General features: G+C 42.1%; 2 protein-coding genes across 3 annotated transcripts; one reads left to right on the top strand and one right to left on the bottom strand.

The window, feature by feature from the left end:
* Nucleotides 1–65: 65 nt before the first annotated feature.
* Nucleotides 66–6,633, top strand: yif1b (Yip1 interacting factor homolog B). Of its 2 annotated transcripts, none has more exons than XM_080460094.1 (8): nt 66–239; nt 2,129–2,231; nt 2,402–2,525; nt 2,615–2,719; nt 3,027–3,163; nt 4,389–4,544; nt 4,660–4,753; nt 5,296–6,633. In XM_080460094.1, exons 1-8 carry the CDS (start codon nt 203–205, stop codon nt 5,449–5,451), a joined length of 912 nt encoding a protein of 303 aa, XP_080316220.1. In that variant the 5' UTR covers nt 66–202; the 3' UTR covers nt 5,452–6,633. The 2 variants fall into 2 exon arrangements, with proteins under 2 accessions (XP_080316220.1, XP_080316219.1); XM_080460093.1 differs by having other exon boundaries at nt 94–248.
* A 1,229-nt stretch (nt 6,634–7,862) lies between these two features.
* Nucleotides 7,863–17,422, bottom strand: LOC308106951 (putative E3 ubiquitin-protein ligase HERC4). Its single transcript, XM_080458995.1, has 23 exons — nt 17,148–17,422; nt 16,013–16,169; nt 15,737–15,813; nt 14,870–15,097; nt 14,694–14,785; nt 14,458–14,585; nt 13,772–13,926; nt 13,633–13,688; nt 13,431–13,522; nt 13,292–13,351; nt 13,083–13,179; nt 12,782–12,962; nt 12,458–12,609; nt 11,866–11,985; nt 11,668–11,766; nt 10,724–10,903; nt 10,149–10,289; nt 9,852–10,021; nt 9,348–9,411; nt 9,159–9,229; nt 8,743–8,926; nt 8,452–8,554; nt 7,863–8,345 (listed from the first exon to the last, which is right to left on the bottom strand). The coding sequence occupies exons 1-23, from the start codon at nt 17,359–17,361 to the stop codon at nt 8,128–8,130; spliced, it is 3,039 nt and encodes a 1,012-aa protein (XP_080315121.1). The 5' UTR covers nt 17,362–17,422; the 3' UTR covers nt 7,863–8,127.
* Nucleotides 17,423–17,994: the final 572 nt, after the last annotated feature.

Genomic DNA, 17,994 nt, shown 5'->3' with positions numbered 1-17,994 from the left:
AATAGGCCGCGCCAATCAAAAGAGGTTTCCTTGGAGCTCCAGCCGAGCGGAAGCAGACATTGGTCACTTCCGGTTCAATCTATGAATGACAGCGGCTGCCAAAGAAGACCACGGCCGCTCAGCGCTACACACATTTTCACACACATATTCACACAGGAGGTGCAGAATACAGCTGGTTGTGTGAGAGCTACTGCTAGTCCAAATGGATTACACTGCAAGTCAGAGTGGCTTCAGACAGCGTAAGTTACGTACGTGTTTTCAGTGATCCACTGAAACATGTTTTGTAATGTTTGGACTGGAGTCGCTTGCTATCTGCAGATAGAGGAAGCCGATGTTTCGGATTAACTCGTTTCCCCGTTAACTGGTGATCGACTAATTTCTTCTTACTTTTTTGCTCCTTGTTACAACGGATGTTACTACTTTATTGTGAATGGGGTCAAATGGTGTTTCCCTGGAGAGATAAGAATATCTGCCGAGTTTTTACATCTCTTACTAGCAGTAACGACAGACGCTAAAGGAAATCCGTCACCGGTTAACAGGGAAACTACGTTATCCGCAACACCGGTTAGCCGCTGTCTGCCGGCTGAGGCTAAGCACTGATATGAAACACTTAAAACCACAGAGATCGGCGTGTTTTACCAGTGTACAAGGTTAGCCTTCACGGAAGATGACTTTACACAAAATAAGTTAAAATTCTGAACGCGTCGCTTCGTTATATGGTGTTACAAAAGCGCACAGTGCTGAACGGGGCATGGCTCGTTAACGGTTTTCTGGCTTACTACTCTTCTATATTTCGGACTACTGTACTTATAACGAACACAGCAAACTTTGTCGGTATTACGGCACAAGTGACAGCGACCTACTTCAATGTATATTATTCTTCACGCTTTCACTATAAACGAGTGGATGACGAGTGTTTTGGTACCACCAGTGTTTCGGGTTAAGTGGTTTCCAAGTGGTTATTTATGCTGTAACTCTTAAATCTACCCTTTTGGGAAAGTCTCTGACACAACATTGTCATTACCAAACACATGAACCAAATGATAGTTGTAGGTTCATCCATTGTTGTCGCTCCCAAAACATTGTTTATTTATAAACAAGCGTTTATTACGAATAATACAAGTTATTAATGCTGTACACCAGGGAGGAATAGCCGTTTCTCGTGTGAATGTACAAAGGCTGTTGAATTGAGTGACGTCAGGTGAGTTTCTGGGGGTTTTAAGAGACTTCCCATATTGTATGTGGGAAATTCCCAGTTTGGATGTATTTTTCCCTGGCGTGACCATGCCCTGACTTTCCATGTATTCAAACAGCATTACAGTGACTGTTTGATAACATAAAGTAGTCCTCGTGGGCTGTGTTTTCAGCTCGTTAAGTGAATAGCTGACAGTTTGTGGAGCCCTGTTCATTTTCAGTAAAAGTCGTTTTGAAACCTGTGTGAAGAAAAGATAACTTATATAAGGCCAGAGCCGGGGGAAAGAGAAAAACACCCACTCGGAGCAGCCACGTCTGCCCCTGCGTCAGATTGCGTCAAACCAAAGTGAAAGCTTTTGTGTGGCTGTCGAGGAGACAGTGCAGTCTTGTGATAAGTATGTGATGATGTGAAGTTAAAGAGAAGCTTTGTCCTCTCCTCACGGCTGTGAAATCGGGAATATGAGCACATTTAATACACGCAAAGGTCATCCAATCTTCTTTCCAATTCACTTCAGCTCTTACCAGTGTTTTTAAAACCTTTTCCATTTCTGAAATGTTAAAATAAAGTTTCTGCTCTCGTTCTCGCTGTAGTTTCTCAAGATTAGCGAGTATTAGTTGTAATTAGGAAACAAACCTGCGGGCACACACATTTCTGAGTGCAGTGTTGCATCAGTCTCAGCTGAGCTTAATAAATACTGAAGTACCTTTTTAGAAGAAACACTGATTCAAGTGTCTCTAAATTTGAATATCTCTTGCTATGCAGAAGAACGTTAATGCCTGCTGCTTTTCTCGTTTCTCTTTAATTGTGGTTTTATTTTCTGGCTTAACTTGTTCGGCTTCTTTAATGCATCACCTTGACTTGTAAAGTCGAAGCAGTAGGCATAGAATCTACTGCTCTGTTTGACATGTTTGTTTGTTTTGTTTTTTACTGCAGAACCTAATATGCGTCCCAGGAATCGGCCCGCAGACGGCTCGGATAAGAGCCAGCTGTTTGAGGATACCAGCGGAGCTGGACAGGGATCACAGGCGGGCATCAGGTGGGGGCACTGCCAGCCTGACCAGAGCACAATTCAACCACTGCTCATCCTGGTTTACATTTGTTACATGTTGCGTGAAAATGCTTAACGTTAGGTTTGGTCTCTTCTTGGCTTATATGTTCAAATATTCCTTCAGCTGAGTCACCTTCTGTTTGGCTTCACCCGTGTAGGAACCAGCCCGCCGGGCCTCAGGGTTTTTCCGGCCAGTCCATCCTGTCAAGCCCCATGTCCAACCTGGCCATGGCTTATGGAAGCTCGCTGGCAACACAGGGAAGGGAAATGGTGGACAAAAATGTACGATTTTTTGTGTTGTTTTTTTCTTCTGAATTGTTTCTTCCAAACAGGAAGGGCGTTAATCATGTGTGACTTCCTGCCTGTTTCAGCTGGACCGGTTCATCCCAATTTCCAAGATGAAGTACTACTTTGCGGTGGACACGGTGTACGTGGGGAAGAAGCTGGGCCTCCTGGTTTTTCCTTACATGCACAAGGTGAGTCTGCTTCCACCGGCCGGCTTCAGCTCTGTGAGGCAGAGCTGCAGGCAACCCTGTGGCTGAGACAAGAAACGAGTCTCTGTGGACCTCTGCCGTTTCTACTGCTGCTTAAAAAAGTAATCCGGGTCACACGGTGTCTTTATTTATAGCTTTTTAGATATACAGTACTGTCCTGCATTATATATAAACTCATAAAGCAGGGTCAAGTGGTTATGTATTGTGTGTCATATTACATGCAACATTAATAAGTCTAAATGTCAAGCAGTGGTTAGTGTGTCACTGTGCGTGTGTGTGTGTGTTGCAGGACTGGGAGGTGAGCTACCAGCAGGACACTCCCGTGGCTCCACGCTTTGATGTCAACGCTCCCGACCTCTACATCCCCACCATGGGCTTCATCACATACGTCCTGGTGGCCGGATTGGCCCTCGGCACACAGAACAGGTACTCAGAAATGCTACTTTTTCCTCTAAAGACTATTCGATAGGGGTGGAACGATTCTCGGTACTAGATCAGTGATACAATCATAAATTAAGTCTTTTTATGAGTTCCGCTAAATCTGATACTGTAGTTTCTCGTCGTCTTCGCAATACTTTATCGAGTCAAACTTCTATTTATCTTGTGACGTAGGTGCAGGAACTGACTGACTGACGTAAAACAAATCTCTTATAAGAGTAACTGTGAAGAAAAATCTCTTCTATAAACAATCAAAGGCTCATTGCCGTGGAGTTTTGGGCTCTGGTGGTGTTCGGCCGAGCTTCATGCTGTGATGTCGGGTTTCATGCCGCACCATGTTGGTTGCTGCTGTGGTGGCTCCCTGAAGCTTTCCCACAATTAAAAGTAAAAAGAAAACATTTAAGGTACACTTAGGTAAGTAGTATCACACTACCATAGGACCGGTCTAAGCCAAGCATCAAACGAGCCTGAAGGTTGTTCAAAACTGGCACATCTGTGGCACAACACTAGTCCAACATGAGGATATCTCAAAGGGCTTTGAAAAAAGGCACAATGACTATAATGGGAACAATAACTAAAACCACAAGAAACGAGGAAAAACAGCTTTAAAAAAACTGGAATTTCTTAAAGTAAAAGTTGAAAAAATTAAAAAAAGAAAAAAAAACAGTCAAACTGGTAAAGACGTCTAAAATGTCAGTCGTCTAAAAAAAAAAAAATGGCTGAAGAAGAGTGAAACTGCTAAATCTGGTCCTGAAACAGCTGGAAGTGTAATGAAGTTGGCGCTTCATGAATGACACAGTTTTTCTTTGTATGTTACGTCCCAGCATGAAACTTTAGAAGCTGTCAGCCTCATGTAGAGGTTAATCGTGTCTTGTGCTTCCAGTTATATTTGATTTGGTGGAAAGTGACAAAAAAAAGTCTCTTTTGGTTCTAAAGATTGAAAAACTCTGTGCAAGATGTTTGCCACTTTTTCTTTTTTTTTTTTGCATGTTTCTAAAAGTGTGTGTGTGTGTGTGTGTGTGTGTGTGTGTGTGTGTGTGTGTGTGTGTGTGTGTGTGTGTGTGTGTGTGTGTGTGTGTGTGTGTGTGTGTGTGTGTGTGTGTGTGTGTGTGTGTGTGTGTGTGTGTGTGTGTGTGTGTGTGTGTGTGTGTGTGTGTGTGTGTGTGTGTGTGTGTGTGTGTGTGTGTGTGTGTGTGTGTGTGTGTGTGTGTAGGTTCTCTCCGGAGCTGCTGGGAGTTCAGGCCAGCTCGGCGTTCGTGTGGTTGATCATGGAAGTCCTGGCGGTCCTGCTGTCGCTCTACCTCGTCACCATCAACACAGACCTCACCACCATCGACCTGTTGGCTTTCTCCGGCTACAAATATGTCGGGTACGGAACTCTCTGCGTCGCGCCTGCATCTTGTTGTTGTTGTTGTTGTTGTTGTTGCGCTCCTGTCGTACCAAACCCGTGCGGAACCTCGCCTCTCTTCTCTCCGTTCCTTCAGAATGATCGTCGGAGTCGTGGCAGGACTTTTGTTTGGGAAATCGGCATATTACCTCGCTCTACTCTGGTGTTGTGCCGCCATCTACGTTTTTATGGTGAGTGTCTTGGGATTAAAATATGTATTTCGAGATTAAACAAAGCAACAAAAAAAACAACCTTGGTAAATATGTGACTCAAAGTAGTTTTTTGGATTTATGGAAGAAGTTTGAAATTGAACAGTTATCAGGTTTTTAGGAAGTCAGATTAATATTAAATTATTTTTTTCTGTTTAACATTTGTAGCTGATATCAGAGTACCTTTAAAATGTCTTTAAGCAGCCATATCAAAATGCCCCAAATTAGAAAGGCGTGAGGTGTAAGTGAAAGCCTCTCGGGTAACCAGATATTTCTGCTCCTTCAACATCGTTAATGTGGCAAACATAGTGCGACTTTTTACGTTTATACAGCCGGGAACTCAGAAGTTACTAGTGGATTAAGTTCCATTTCCCAGTTGGCAGCATTCACACAAGAAACGGACCAAAGTTCACCCCATGGAAATATTCAGATCAATGACGACGTGATCATGATGGTCGGCCAAGATGGGGACGAGCTAATGAATAACGCCAGTGTACAAAGTAAAACTGTATTTCCTTGTCTAGATCCGCACGTTGCGTCTGAAGCTGCTGTCGGAGGCGGCGGCGGAGGGCCAGCTGGTGCGAGGAGCCCGGAACCAGCTGAGGATGTACCTGACCATGACCATCGCGGCGGCGCAGCCCGTCTTCATGTACTGGCTCACGTATCACCTCGTCAGATAGAACCCGCCACACAAAACGTCTGAACCCCACCCTCCCCCCCCATCGGACCTCCTTAAAATAAAAAAACGACACTCTCCTCATGGACACGGAGTTGAACTCTCACACACACACGTCATTAGATTTGCCTTTTTTTCTTTTTTTTTTTAAATGTCTTCATAAATTTGTAGCAGAAGCAAGCAGCTTTAATATTTCTTTTTTTTTCTATACTGTGTAATTAATTGTTAATTGTGTTTTGTAAAGCCTATTTAAATGTGAATGTTTGTGTCTAGTATTCCCGTGGACGTCACTCTGGTCGGATGTTTCTGAGCCGACCAGAAGGAAAAGCACACGAGCCTCACGCGGACACGGGTTGTACGTGATCTTCAGGCTCTGATTGGACTTTTTTTTTGTGGTATTCTATATGAAAATGTTGTGGGGGGGGAAAGTACCTGTTTTGTCACTGGAAATAAGGTTTACTTAACTGGTCTGTGACGGCGGATGTAAAGAAAACGCCGTCTTCTCTGTTTGGGCATTTTTACATGTATTGAGCTTCGCTGCCTCGACAGAAGGATCGGCTCTGAGGTACAATGTCGTTAAGGTGTACACTTCATGATACAGTGGCGAGTTAACTTTGATATCTTTTTTTTTTTTTTTAAGAAGTAAGGAAATGATCAGCTGCGTTTTGTACTGAAAAGACAAATGGAATAAAGAAAGGGAAGAATGAGATGGTTTGTTTCTGCAAAAGCTCTTCTAGTCTGTTTAAGATACTTGAATTTCTGATCAGGAAAAGGCTTTAATGTGCCGGCGAGTCCTCTAAACGTCACCGCGACACAGTCTGTGTGTTTCACAAAATCTGAGATAAAAGTTCCTTTTTTTTTTAATTTGGGAAAAGTTTACGTTTTTTTTTTTTCATTCAGTAACAAATAATTTTAAGCCACTTTTTTGGTTTTAGTCTTTATTTGATTAAAATATTTGAATATTTCTGTATTTGTTTCAGTTTTTTTTAAACTAAAATCCATAATTACCACAATTAAAATCCTTTTTTTTTTTTTTTTAAATGTTTCCAAAGTAGTTGTGTGTAGAAGTGATAAAACTAACTTGTCAATTCAGGGAGTTTTTTTTTCCAGATGCATCTGCTAATTATTTTTTTTTTTTGTACAATAGACTTTCCTACATTTGTTTCAAATTAAACTTGGTTTCTTGAACTCTTTTTCCAACTTTTCTGATAAAAACTCAAACAGGATGAGTCTCACCCAAAAAAAAAAAAAAAAAACGGTGTTGAGGTGAACTGATGATAATTAAAGCTTTATTTTGTTTGCAGACACATTTCAGCTAAATTTACACTGAACATGTGAGTTTGAGACCAGAAGGTTTGAATCCCTGATTGGAAAAAGAGGTTTAGTTAATAAAACCCAAAGTCGAATAGAAATAAACGTTTTTTGTTTTTTTTCTTTAATCCCTTTTTAATTTTGCTCCCCGGACAATCTGGTCATTAGGTCAAAAATCGCCCTGAGGGGATCAGTACAGTTGTTAAAATTAAAAATTAAAAAAAATCTTTAATGCACTTAAAACATAAAGAAAGTGGAAAATCAACTTTTGCTCAGTGTGGAGAGACTCATTTGATGTGACGGTATGTTTGGTGTGTGTGTGTGTGGAACGAAAACAAAAAATAAGATTAAACAAATGAGCGAAACCGTCTAAAATAAGCAAAATCCCACAAACGGCTGAAATAGTCAAACTCGCTAAAACATCTGTAATGAAACGTCTGTGGTTACTAAGGAGATCAGATTAATAAATGCAAAATAAATCCTTTTTTATTAAAATATAGCAAAATTGTGTGCGAAAGGTTATAAACCGTTATCTTATTTTGAAGGTAAAATATGTTTCGAAGCTGTTGGAAAACCTTATTTGGTGGAAATACTTTAAAAAAATACACACTTTCGGTTTCCAACAAAAGACAACTAAGAATGCAATGTTTACTTAAAAATGCCTTTTTTTGGGGGGTTTATTCTGGACATGTGGGTACAACAAAACAAAAAATAAAGCAAAACAAGCAAAAAAACAAAGTCATAGATAACTAAATAATAGCCTGAAAATAAAATCTCACAAAAAACCGAGCAGTAAATTGAGATCGGCCCGTCAGAGGTCAGCCAATTTAAAATGATCTGTTTTCCACAATCAACAGCATAAAACTTGAGAGATCTCTGAAATGATCTAATAATAGAGTGAACACTGTGTACTTTGAAATTTGTATGTTGTTTTATTGCATCCATTTTATGTACAGCGCTTTGTGATTTTCTTTTTTTTTTTATCTGAAAAGCGCTTTAAAAATAAACCTTACTCACTCACTTACTTACACTGATTATCCAGACTGATCTTGGTGTCTAAAATTGTAAAATTTTTGACTTGATATAATAAAACGCAAGACATATAATGGAGATAAACATTTATTTTATTGGTAAAATGCAAGTGGGGAGGAATTGTGAATACAACTTGAGTTACTGATTATGACTATAAAGCTTGGTGCAGATGGAGAATGTCAATGAGGGCAGTGAATTGGTAAAATAACCTCATTGTACTTAACACACACACACACACACACACAGTTCATTAATAATCCAGGTTAGAATTACCATCGACGTGTCTGCATTAAAAAACAAAGTCACACGGGACGGTTCAAAGCGCTGCAGCGTCTCGTCACTTCCAGAAGCCTCGGTTGTGATTGATGGCCTCGAGGATTCTGCTCCTCATGGTCCTGTCGATGGGGTATCTGCCATACGTGGGCAGCAGCAGCAGGCAGTGGCAGGTGAGAGACTCCGGCAGGTGGAGCTCGGTGGCGTCGGGCAGCGGGACCACTTTCATCTGGATGCTCGCCATCCCCAGGAAAGGGACGCGGTCGCAGCCCGTCAGGAACACTGCGGGAAAACGACAATGCGACGGAGCTCCGTGATTGGTTCCCCATTACAGAGGAATGGTTCACCGGGAAATAAATTTTTTTTTTTAATGTAAAATGTAACATACAGAGGAATTTTTTCTTCTGCTCCTCGGTCAGGCTCTCGAACACGTCCCAGAAGCTGATGATGTTTGGATGCTCTGCGTGGTAGCCTCCTTCATAAACCGTGTTCTGAGCAGGAAACACACACTATGTCAACATTACGCAAAACTGTTTTGTTTTTTCTACTAAAAGTATGAAGCAGATTGTATTAATTGGACATTAAACATAATAATAAAACGAATAATGAAGCTCATGTATCTGCCATCAGCAGTTTGTATCCCCGTGGACATCTCTGACTCCGGGGGTCTCCTGCACACCTGCTTCAACACCTCCCAGTCGGGGTTTTCTTGTCCCACCATCACTGACTGCAGCTCCTCCGGCTGGAAGAACTCCACCACGTTGATGTCGCACACTGTAAAAAACCCTCGCTTGAACGCCTCGAACACCCCCTCCACCGACTTGTTGAAGGCGTAGTCGACGTAGGCGGCGACAAATTCTTTCCTACGGCGAACAAACAGTGAGAAGTTGATGCAAATGACGCGCAGAATTCTATACGGAGGCTCTAGTTATGCATACACGAGTCCAGAGTTTCAAATACAAGAAGGCAGCATGTGCAGAAAACGTACAACATGAGGATTGACAGCTTGATAACCCTAACCCTAACCCTAACCCTAACCCTAACCCTAACCCTAACCCTAACCCTAACCCTAACCCTAACCCTAACCCCACGCACCTGTTTGACCCTGTGACCAGTTTTCCTGCTTCTTTGGGGTCGAGCTCCACCTCCTCACCGCCCCAGGACACCTGCAATACATACGGCAGATCTTAATATGGCCGAGGATGGCATCATGCCGCTGATGGATAACATGTAAACAAACAAACAAAAATAAAAGCTTCACAAAAAGTGAGTCAGGAAACATACAGTGAACGTAGTGTCCAGAGTTTGCACTTCATCAGGACTGTACTCTAAAATGCACCTGCAAGACCTGAAGACACAGAAAAAAACAAAAAAACTGTGAATCAATCTCACAAAAGTTTTGTTTCTCTTCTGCCGTAGCAGAGCTTGTTGCATATGTTTGGGTTTCTTTGCCTGCAATTTGGACTGGCAGGTTCAGGTTGATCAGGGAGTTTGTTCTGCACCGTGTCACCTTGGTTATAAAGCCTTTATAAACACTAAAGCAGCACTGCCGTGACATCCAGTCCTGTCAAATACATTACATATACTGGACTTGGCAAAAGTCAGCCTGCGAGTCCAAACTGAGGACGAAAAAAAACCCTAAGGTAGACAGACAAATCTCAAAACAAATGATGGCATTAGTACAAAATTGTGTTTGTTTATAAACACACGCAGCAGAATATAAAGATTTGACAGCATTATAAGAAAAACTAAAGATACATATAACCGTGATTTTAAAATTCTTCTTACTCTGCCACTACGGGTTGAAACTCCTTCATGTCGTCCAGCGTGGGCTGCACGCCCAGCAGCTTTTTGAAGAGAGCCCGAGGGAAGGGCAGGTGGATGATGTTGTGGTTATAAAGAGCCAGGCCGCACAGGATCCCAAACAGGAAGTACTGCTTCTCCTCCACTTTTGGCAGCTTTGGTTTGGGGACAGAACAAAAAATCTAAATAAAAGTCTAAAAGTTCACATCACTGGTTTAGATACAATAATGAAAATGAGTAGATGAACAGTGTCCCTTAGTTCAGAAATCCTCCTGGTCTTACCCGGGGAGGAAACCAAACCAGCGTCATGGTGTCGTTGTGTATGAACATCCCCGATTCAGGAGCCATCAGCTCATCGAAAATGTGAAGGAAAAGGTCCTTTTTGTTCACGTTGGTAAACTTCCTGTCGTCCACAAACTGCACCTGGGAGTACAAAGTTAAGCAACACTTATAATCACATCCTGTATACTGAGGAACATTTATCAAAATTAAAGGGCCACCAGAGTAAAAAAGAATAAAGATAAATGTCAATATATTATTCATTATAATGGACATACATTGTCAAAAACACATTGAAACACAGAAGAATACTGAAGTTATTGTGGAAAAACAGGCAGAAACTTCCCCTCCGGGCACATGAAATGAAATAAATCCAAGTGAATATCATCATTGTACTCATTAATATCAACATGCTTTTGTAGTTGCATTTTTATACTTTTATTTTGTTTAAAATCTCTTCGATGTACCAGTTAAACGTCTTAAAGCTTCACAACTAAAAACTATGTGAGGCAACCTATTAAAAGAATATCTGAAAGCCACGTCCACAACAGGAGGCGGTTTTGTGATGCTGGGAGTACCAGGAGCTCTCTCTGGTAGGCGCAGTGCTCGGCGGCGTTGAGCTGTCGGAGGGTGTCCTCCAGCAGGTGGGTTCGTCTCAGGGTGAGCTGGAAGACCGGCGCCGGGGCGGAGTCGGTCGGGCTCGTCAGCGCGAACTCGGGCCAGGCCCGAGCCATGGAGTGAACGACATGATGCACCTTCTGAAATTCAAGAAGAAGAAGAAAAAACAACTTGAGGGGAAAATTGAAAATGAATCAAGAGTCTGAGGTCAGAGAGGAAACCCGGGACGTGATCTACTAAAACGGGTTCAACAATGTGATGCGGTGACGTCACATCTGAAGAACTGAAAATAAAACACGCTAGTCCATTTATCGTGTTTCCCCTCATAAATATAGAATATTAGGCACCTCAGATCGTACAATACAGAGGGAGAAGTTTATAATAAAATACCATAGTGGTTCCAATATAAGACAGGGCCCTTTAAGAAGGCTCTTATTTTATAATTTTGTAATAATTTTTTTTTTGTGTGTGTGTGTGTTTGAGGAAAAAAGAAAAAAAAAGAAACACACTGAATTGAATGAGTGTGAAGAAATAAACACGAACATTTCAGAGTAAACAACACATACGCTCCACTTTTTTTTGCTGTATTGCTCAATATATAGATGCAGATCAATGTTAGGGATACTTTTACTGTATCATATTGTGTTTACTGAGATTTAAAAGATAAAATGAAGAAAACACAGTTCTCTTTTCTTCCTTAGACGATGAATATAACCAGACGATCTTATATTCAGACAAATGTAAAGTACACAAAATATCAACTCTTATTGTGGTAGGACGCATATCCTCAGCTGGCCCGTCCTGGATAGAGCGGGATTCGAACCACAATCCCGTCACTAAGTGAAACTAACTCGGGGTTTAAGGTAGCAAACGTTCACAAACGATGTCATTTCAAAAGCCAAACCTTCAGAAAGAAGGCGCTGATGTTAAACATCGCCACTTTGCAAATCAGAGTGAAAAGGAACGGGTAGCGGCAGAAGATGGCAGGAGTCTTTTCATCATCCTTGAAGAGAAAGAAAGGAATCGTCATCATTCTAGAAGCATTCAAACAGAATATTCAAGACAGACACTGTATAACCGAGAATGTTGGGTTTTGTTTTACCTCCACCGAAGCGTATATTTGCCAAAGGCTGAAGTCCTCAAGTGGAACCACCGTTCTATTGAGTTCCTCCACATAAAAGGTGCTCAGTGGGACTTTGTAGGACTTTCCAACTTTGTTTGCCTGTAAATAAATATTCATCACAAAAAACTATAATTAAAAAATATTACCATTTGGTATTTCAGAAACAGTATTGGGCATGACTGAAGCTTGGTTATGAGGCAACAATATGAGCTTTCAAAACAAAAACTTGTGGTTTTATAACCATATAGGACCAATGAATGATGTCTTAGAGACAGAAACAAGAAAACAACAACATGAAAAGTTAAAGTAAAACTTTTAACATGTGGAAAATACCTAATACAGTAAAGCTGTGGAGTAATGATTCATTTCTTTCACCTCTGCTACTTTAATAACAGTAGTTTGGAACAGGACATTAGGTACAACTCAGTTTCAGATAAAAGAAAAGTTCCTCTGCCGACTTGGTGTTCTCAGAGTTTCGCTCAACTTTAAAAGGCATCAGATCAGTAAAGTCATTTTAAATTCCACAAAAGCGCTTTGCTCAACCCGCTGATGGCGGATGTTGAATACTGACTCTGTGGAGGAGCTTGAGGGCGTTCAGCAGGAATCTGATCCCCGGGTTGTGAGTGGCCAGGAGGCCGTTCAGGAGCATGAAGACCAGCGCCCTCTTGAAGACCAGGATGTGCCTCATCAGCATGTGACCAGGCAGCGAGGACCACAAGCTTCCTGCGGGGTTAAACAACACCGATCCAGCTTTGTTAAGTCGGCACACGGATCAGAAGAAGGCAGTTTGTAATCATGAACCCATTTACAAGGTTGGTAATAATCCAATTATCTGATTTCACTGACATTATCCATCTCCACTGACATTCTCACAGCGTATTTCTGAGGCGTTTACTTAGCGTGGAGAGAGTTTTCTCGTTGAGGTTTTCAATGACAACAGCCAGAGGTAAAACCATGTTCATGACGCTGGAGTCCTCCAGCAGCAGGGGGCAGTTCAGCAGCAGCAGGAGGATCTCTGGACACTTCAGGTCACTTCTTGAAGCCACCAGCAAGTCAATCATGACCTTCAGGTTCACCTGCACCGACAAAAGTTAGATGATATCTAATGGAGCTTTTTTTTTCAATTTTCATCTCATCGTTGTCGTTTTTTTTATCAGCAGCCAATTTCAGTCCAAATATTTCACTCTGCTCCTCACTGATTGTTTGATCCACGGTATTTCCAGCAGCTGGTCAAAGGTCTGACCGGCGGCCTCGAGGTCTACGGTCAAGGCTCCGGCTTCCAGCGGCGGCCCACTGACATCCAACACATCAGTACAGACAAGGGAGCGTCAGTGACAATAATCTCAGGCTGAAACTTCTTTCATTCAGCTAAAACTGGAGTTAAAAAAAACAACCAAAAACTCACTCAGCCTTTGTGAAACTTGCGACCAGACTTGAACTTGTGAAGAACACTGCTGCGATTTCCCTGTCACATCAAATAGGGAAAAACGTGGTGAACATCCTGCAGTTAGAATATTTAATGCACGCCGAGACGAAACGGTCACCTCTTTGCTTCGACGTTGCCGGGTTGCTGCGTCAGCCATTTCTGCAGTTTTGCCGGATCGAGTCGACCAATGATCTGCTCGGGATTTATTTTCTTGAAAGAAAAAAAGTAAAAAATACAAAAAAAGTGTTTTTTTGTTGTTTTTTCTTTTAATAATCATTCACTGTAAAAAAAAAATAATCTATGAGGTTTTGTATATTTACCTGCGCAGGTGAAGAGTAGGTGAAGTTTGTGTTCCACCCAGCTGATATTTTCAAGTCTGGTGAATTTGAATGAAGCCTGTTAAGTCGTGTCCATTCAATTCATTAAGATCCAACATTTCAGTGTTCAGCAGGTACGCACCAGTGGGTACGGCTGCTGAGCTGTCGACGGTCCAGGGAAGCTGAACCAGAGCAGGACTCGGACTGCAATCTGCCGCGCCGCTTCCAAGTTGACGTTTGGACGCGTTGCCGAAAGCCCACAGCTTCCCAGAGGAGCCTAAAACCAGCGTGTGACGCCTGGGAGGCAACGAATGTGTGAATTAAGTAAGAACGATCTGTTTACGTCCTGTCTTACTCGCTGAATTCACTTCCTAATGGTCCTCCAACAGTAATATGAGGTGTGTTGCTTCAACGAGCCAATCAGAAATCAAACCCCACAAAGTGTCATCAGGGGTTTAGCCAATCCCAATAAAGGTAGGCCCTCCCTTTGACCCTCCCACAATTAGACAGCTCTGCTCTGGCACATGGCACCACGAGAGGAAGTACTTCTTGCTCTTCCCAAGATGGGCATGTGTGGGCGGAGCCAGTCCAGCTCACACAGACACAGCAGATTCTGAATGCAGCTCCTATGATCCAATATTCAAATAGATGAAAATCAAGGAAAAGCCGGATTTGGGGCAAAAAACTTAGAATACAACGTTTTTGGACCAACCAGACCATGTGAAAGTGTTGAAAAGCTGGATAATATGACTCTAAAGTGACGCTAAATATGACTGAATGATTTTGAACTGAAACAAATAACCCTGTCTAAGCTAAAGCTTCACTCACCTTCCACACGCCACCTGGCAGGCGGGTCCGTCCAGAACTTCCACCAGTCTGGGTCTTACTTCATCCGCGGAGGAGTTGTGACCGAGCTGACCGTGGCCGCCCTCTCCAAACGTGAAAACTTTGCCCTCCTGGAAATCACATAGCATCGTGTCAAAAACTAAAAAACGCGACATGATTATCAATCACTTGTAAATGGCAGAGGTGACTCCGAGAGCCTGTCTTGGATTTGTTTGTACCTTTGTCAACACGGCCGAGTGCGACTCTCCACAGCTCATGAAGGAGACGCCCAGAGGTCTGAGAGCTGGAACCATGCAGACGTTGAACCTGCCTGTTGAAGACGACCACGAACACAGAAACGTCTGGTTAAAAAAAGACTTACACACCGAGTACATTTTCGGCACCCTACGTCTACCTTTCTCATCCACCCTGTTGAGGCCCAGCTGGCCCGACTTATTGGCCCCGCAGCAGTAAACCAGGCCCGGCAGCGTCAGGAACAGAGAGTGGGTCCCTCCGGCTGCGATCTGGGCCACCGCCACACCGGACAGAGCGCACACCAGGTCGGGTATGTACTGCAGCGTCACCTCCTTCCCCAGGCCCAGCTGACCGTGACTGTTCAGACCCCACGAGAAGACGTCTCCTCCTGGACAACGACAACATGAACTGTCAGAAAAATCCGGGAATGCTTTGTTTACCTGATACAGTAATTCATTCATAAAGGCCGTTTTAAAAACACATACTTATGTCATTTCAATCCATCTATTCTTCATTAAAAGAATCGCAGTCATCAATCAAGTTTTTCTAGGATGAGTCTTTCTGAGGACCAACAGTGGTTACACCTCAGCTGTGGGATTCGAACCTGCAAACTAGGGCCCGGATCATTAATTGGCCAATTTTAGCAGCTGAGTATAGACTTTAGAGAATAATCGATAGGATAAAAAAAGAAAAAAAAAAAAAAAAGACCCCAATAAATGTTTAAAAGGAGAAAAAAGGAAGAAAAATGAAAAAAAAAAAGACTGAAAAAATAAGAAAAGTAAAAAAAGTGAATAATCTGTAAAAGTTGGCCGATTGATGCCGACGTTCACACTAATTCACATATTACAATACGAGGTAATATGATGTTTTTCTGATGTCCTTTCGTTACGTATCCTATTTGTCATGAGAATAATAATGTCGATGTCGCGAGGGGGTGTGTCCTAAACTGTCTCTCTCGCCCCAAATTTGTCCCCAGCTCAGGCACCTGTGTCCACGTCACAAAGATGTCCCGCCATTGAAGTCTTACCTTTGGTCAATGCCAAGGAGTGGGAGTTTCCACAGGCAACCTGAATGATCGGAATGGGGAGTTGTATGGGCACCCGACTGTAGAATGGTGAGATAATAGTTGGTTAAAATACATTCAAATGAGAATTTTGCACGTCAAAGCGAACGTGTGCATATCGATCACTTAATTCACACAAGTTGAAGTTCTCCAAAAGTCCAAGTCGGACATGGACCACGGCTGTAAAAATAGATTGCAGAAGTGCACTTGTGGAGAAACTAGTAGCAGCTGAGACGTTACCTTGGTCTGAGACTGACTGCTTGGTGATTGGGCAGCAGCCCCCGCTGTCCGTCCTCGCCTGCCCCCCAGGAGAAAACCTGTCCGGCTCCACACACGGCCAGACAATGGTCCTGCCCGCAAGCGATCGCCACCACGTTACCCAGACCTTCCACACGACCTTACAGGAGAAGACCGACGGAGAACATCAGAACGTCCACTGGGACAATAAGACACTGAGAGCTTGTAGGTATGTGATTTGTGAAGCAGGAAGTGTTGGTGAGTGGCTTGCAGGACCTTTTTAATAAGGAAACGCCCCTACTGCCAGGTTAAAAATACCCCACAAGATCTCTCTGGAGGAAGTTTTCAGAGTGAGAGAAAACTCTTTTAAAAGGAGGGAAAGAATTAACTATAAAATGACTTTTTGTGCAACAGTTAAGACCGTAGCTATATCCCCACATATGAAAGCCATATTGAAAGTTTAATCTTTATGTTATATGTCATAAAAATCCAAAACGCTTCATCTTGAACAATTTAATTTTATAAGATCAGAAGTTTTTACTCTCTGTATTTTTCAAGTGGAGGCAATAGTCATCACAATCAGAATCCAAGTATGGTGTGTAGAAAAAATAAATAAATTATTCAATAGTCTTCTGTGTGTGTAAAGTATAAAGTATAAAGTTGTAGAGTAAAATCAGTCACTGTTTAGATCTTTTTGGTTAAGATCACTTCTTTCATCTTTTTCAACTTTCGATTTATGGACTAATTCACTTTTATGTAATTGTTCAGCATATATCTATTTCACAATGTTCTATTTTAAAAGACTAATCAGTCTTTTAAAATAATATGTAAAATAAAGATTTGCTTTGAATTGATAATAACCACGATCAAGCGTTTCTTTCCTGGCCGCTGTTCCAGGACTCCGGTCGTTTCATTCCTGCGCTGAGGATGAAACGAAACTGAAACTTTACCCACAAATAAAGACTGCGCAATGTTAGGAGGATGCAACTAAACCCATCAGGCATCAGAGCAGGAAAACAAGTCAACTGGGTTGATTTTCAGTAAAAAAAAATCCAACACTTGGAGGCAATAAACTATACATACATGCGCAATACCAACAATAATTGAGCGTCTATTGTTATTATGTTTAATTACTCACCCAGTTTCTTTCCATCAGTATTCCTCCTCCCCAGCTGTCCCTGTGAGTTATGTCCACATGACAAGACCTCTCTATTGGCATTGAGGAACAAAGTGTGACTCTCCCCACAGGAGATGCTGGTGATGAGGCCGGGGACGGTCCAGGACACCGGGCTGAGGCCCCCCCGGGGACCGTACTGTCCGCTGGAGCTGTCTCCCCAACAGTAAAGCTGCATGTTTCACAGTTTCAAGCTGACTGAGGTGAGCTCGGGCTGCAGGAAAGTTTTATCAACCTGTGCTGCCTTCAGGGGTTGTCGGATATTATATCGTCGTCATTTCCAGCACTTATTAAAACGCTTACATTTGAGATCACAATACATTTTATATCACTTTCACAACATCTGATTGCTTTAAAATGACAATACTATTATGGTTCAAAAATAATTTAACACTTTTGTTTTTGAAATAACGCAAAAACTTGAGAAGAGTTAAATTTCCGAGCTCAATAAGTGGACGCAAATGCAGCATGAGAATCGCCGCCACATAATGACAATTAAAGGGGACATATCATGCTAAATCCACTTTTTTAGCCCTTAAATGCATTTTGTTGTATATTTAGAGTGTTTAGAAGTACAGAAAAGTTCAAAGTAGTCTCTTCAGGTGCTCCATTGATATCTTTATATTCTGTTTTGGCCATATTTTGCGATCGGTTTCGATTTTTCTATTCTCTATTACGTTTTTTGAACAATGACGTCACAGTATTCTCAGCGGAACTGCCAAATTAGGACATCGACATTTCGAGCAATCCGCCATTTTTGTTTCTCGCTGCGATTTTGTAGTCCAACCGAAGTTACGAGAGGATAAGTCGA

Source organism: Lipophrys pholis, assembly GCF_963383615.2.
Source record: "Lipophrys pholis genome assembly, chromosome: 3".
In the NCBI taxonomy this organism is placed as follows: Eukaryota; Metazoa; Chordata; class Actinopteri; order Blenniiformes; family Blenniidae; genus Lipophrys; species Lipophrys pholis.
The sequence above is the reverse complement of the archived record's forward strand: the minus strand, read 5'-3'. Positions and strand labels throughout refer to the sequence as shown.

Coding starts and splice junctions, on each gene's coding strand:
- yif1b (XM_080460093.1), top strand. CDS start 203: ATGGATTACACTGCAAGTCAGAGTGGCTTCAGACAGCGTAAGTTAC. Junction 2,720..3,026: donor TTTTTCCTTACATGCACAAG/GTGAGTCTGCTT, acceptor TGTGTGTTGCAG/GACTGGGAGGTGAGCTACCA. Junction 3,164..4,388: donor GCCCTCGGCACACAGAACAG/GTACTCAGAAAT, acceptor GTGTGTGTGTAG/GTTCTCTCCGGAGCTGCTGG.
- LOC308106951 (XM_080458995.1), bottom strand. CDS start 17,361: ATGCAGCTTTACTGTTGGGGAGACAGCTCCAGCGGACAGTACGGTCCC. Junction 13,180..13,291: donor GCAAGTTTCACAAAGGCTGA/GTGAGTTTTTGG, acceptor GTTGGATGTCAG/TGGGCCGCCGCTGGAAGCCG. Junction 12,963..13,082: donor TACCGTGGATCAAACAATCA/GTGAGGAGCAGA, acceptor TTGTCGGTGCAG/GTGAACCTGAAGGTCATGAT.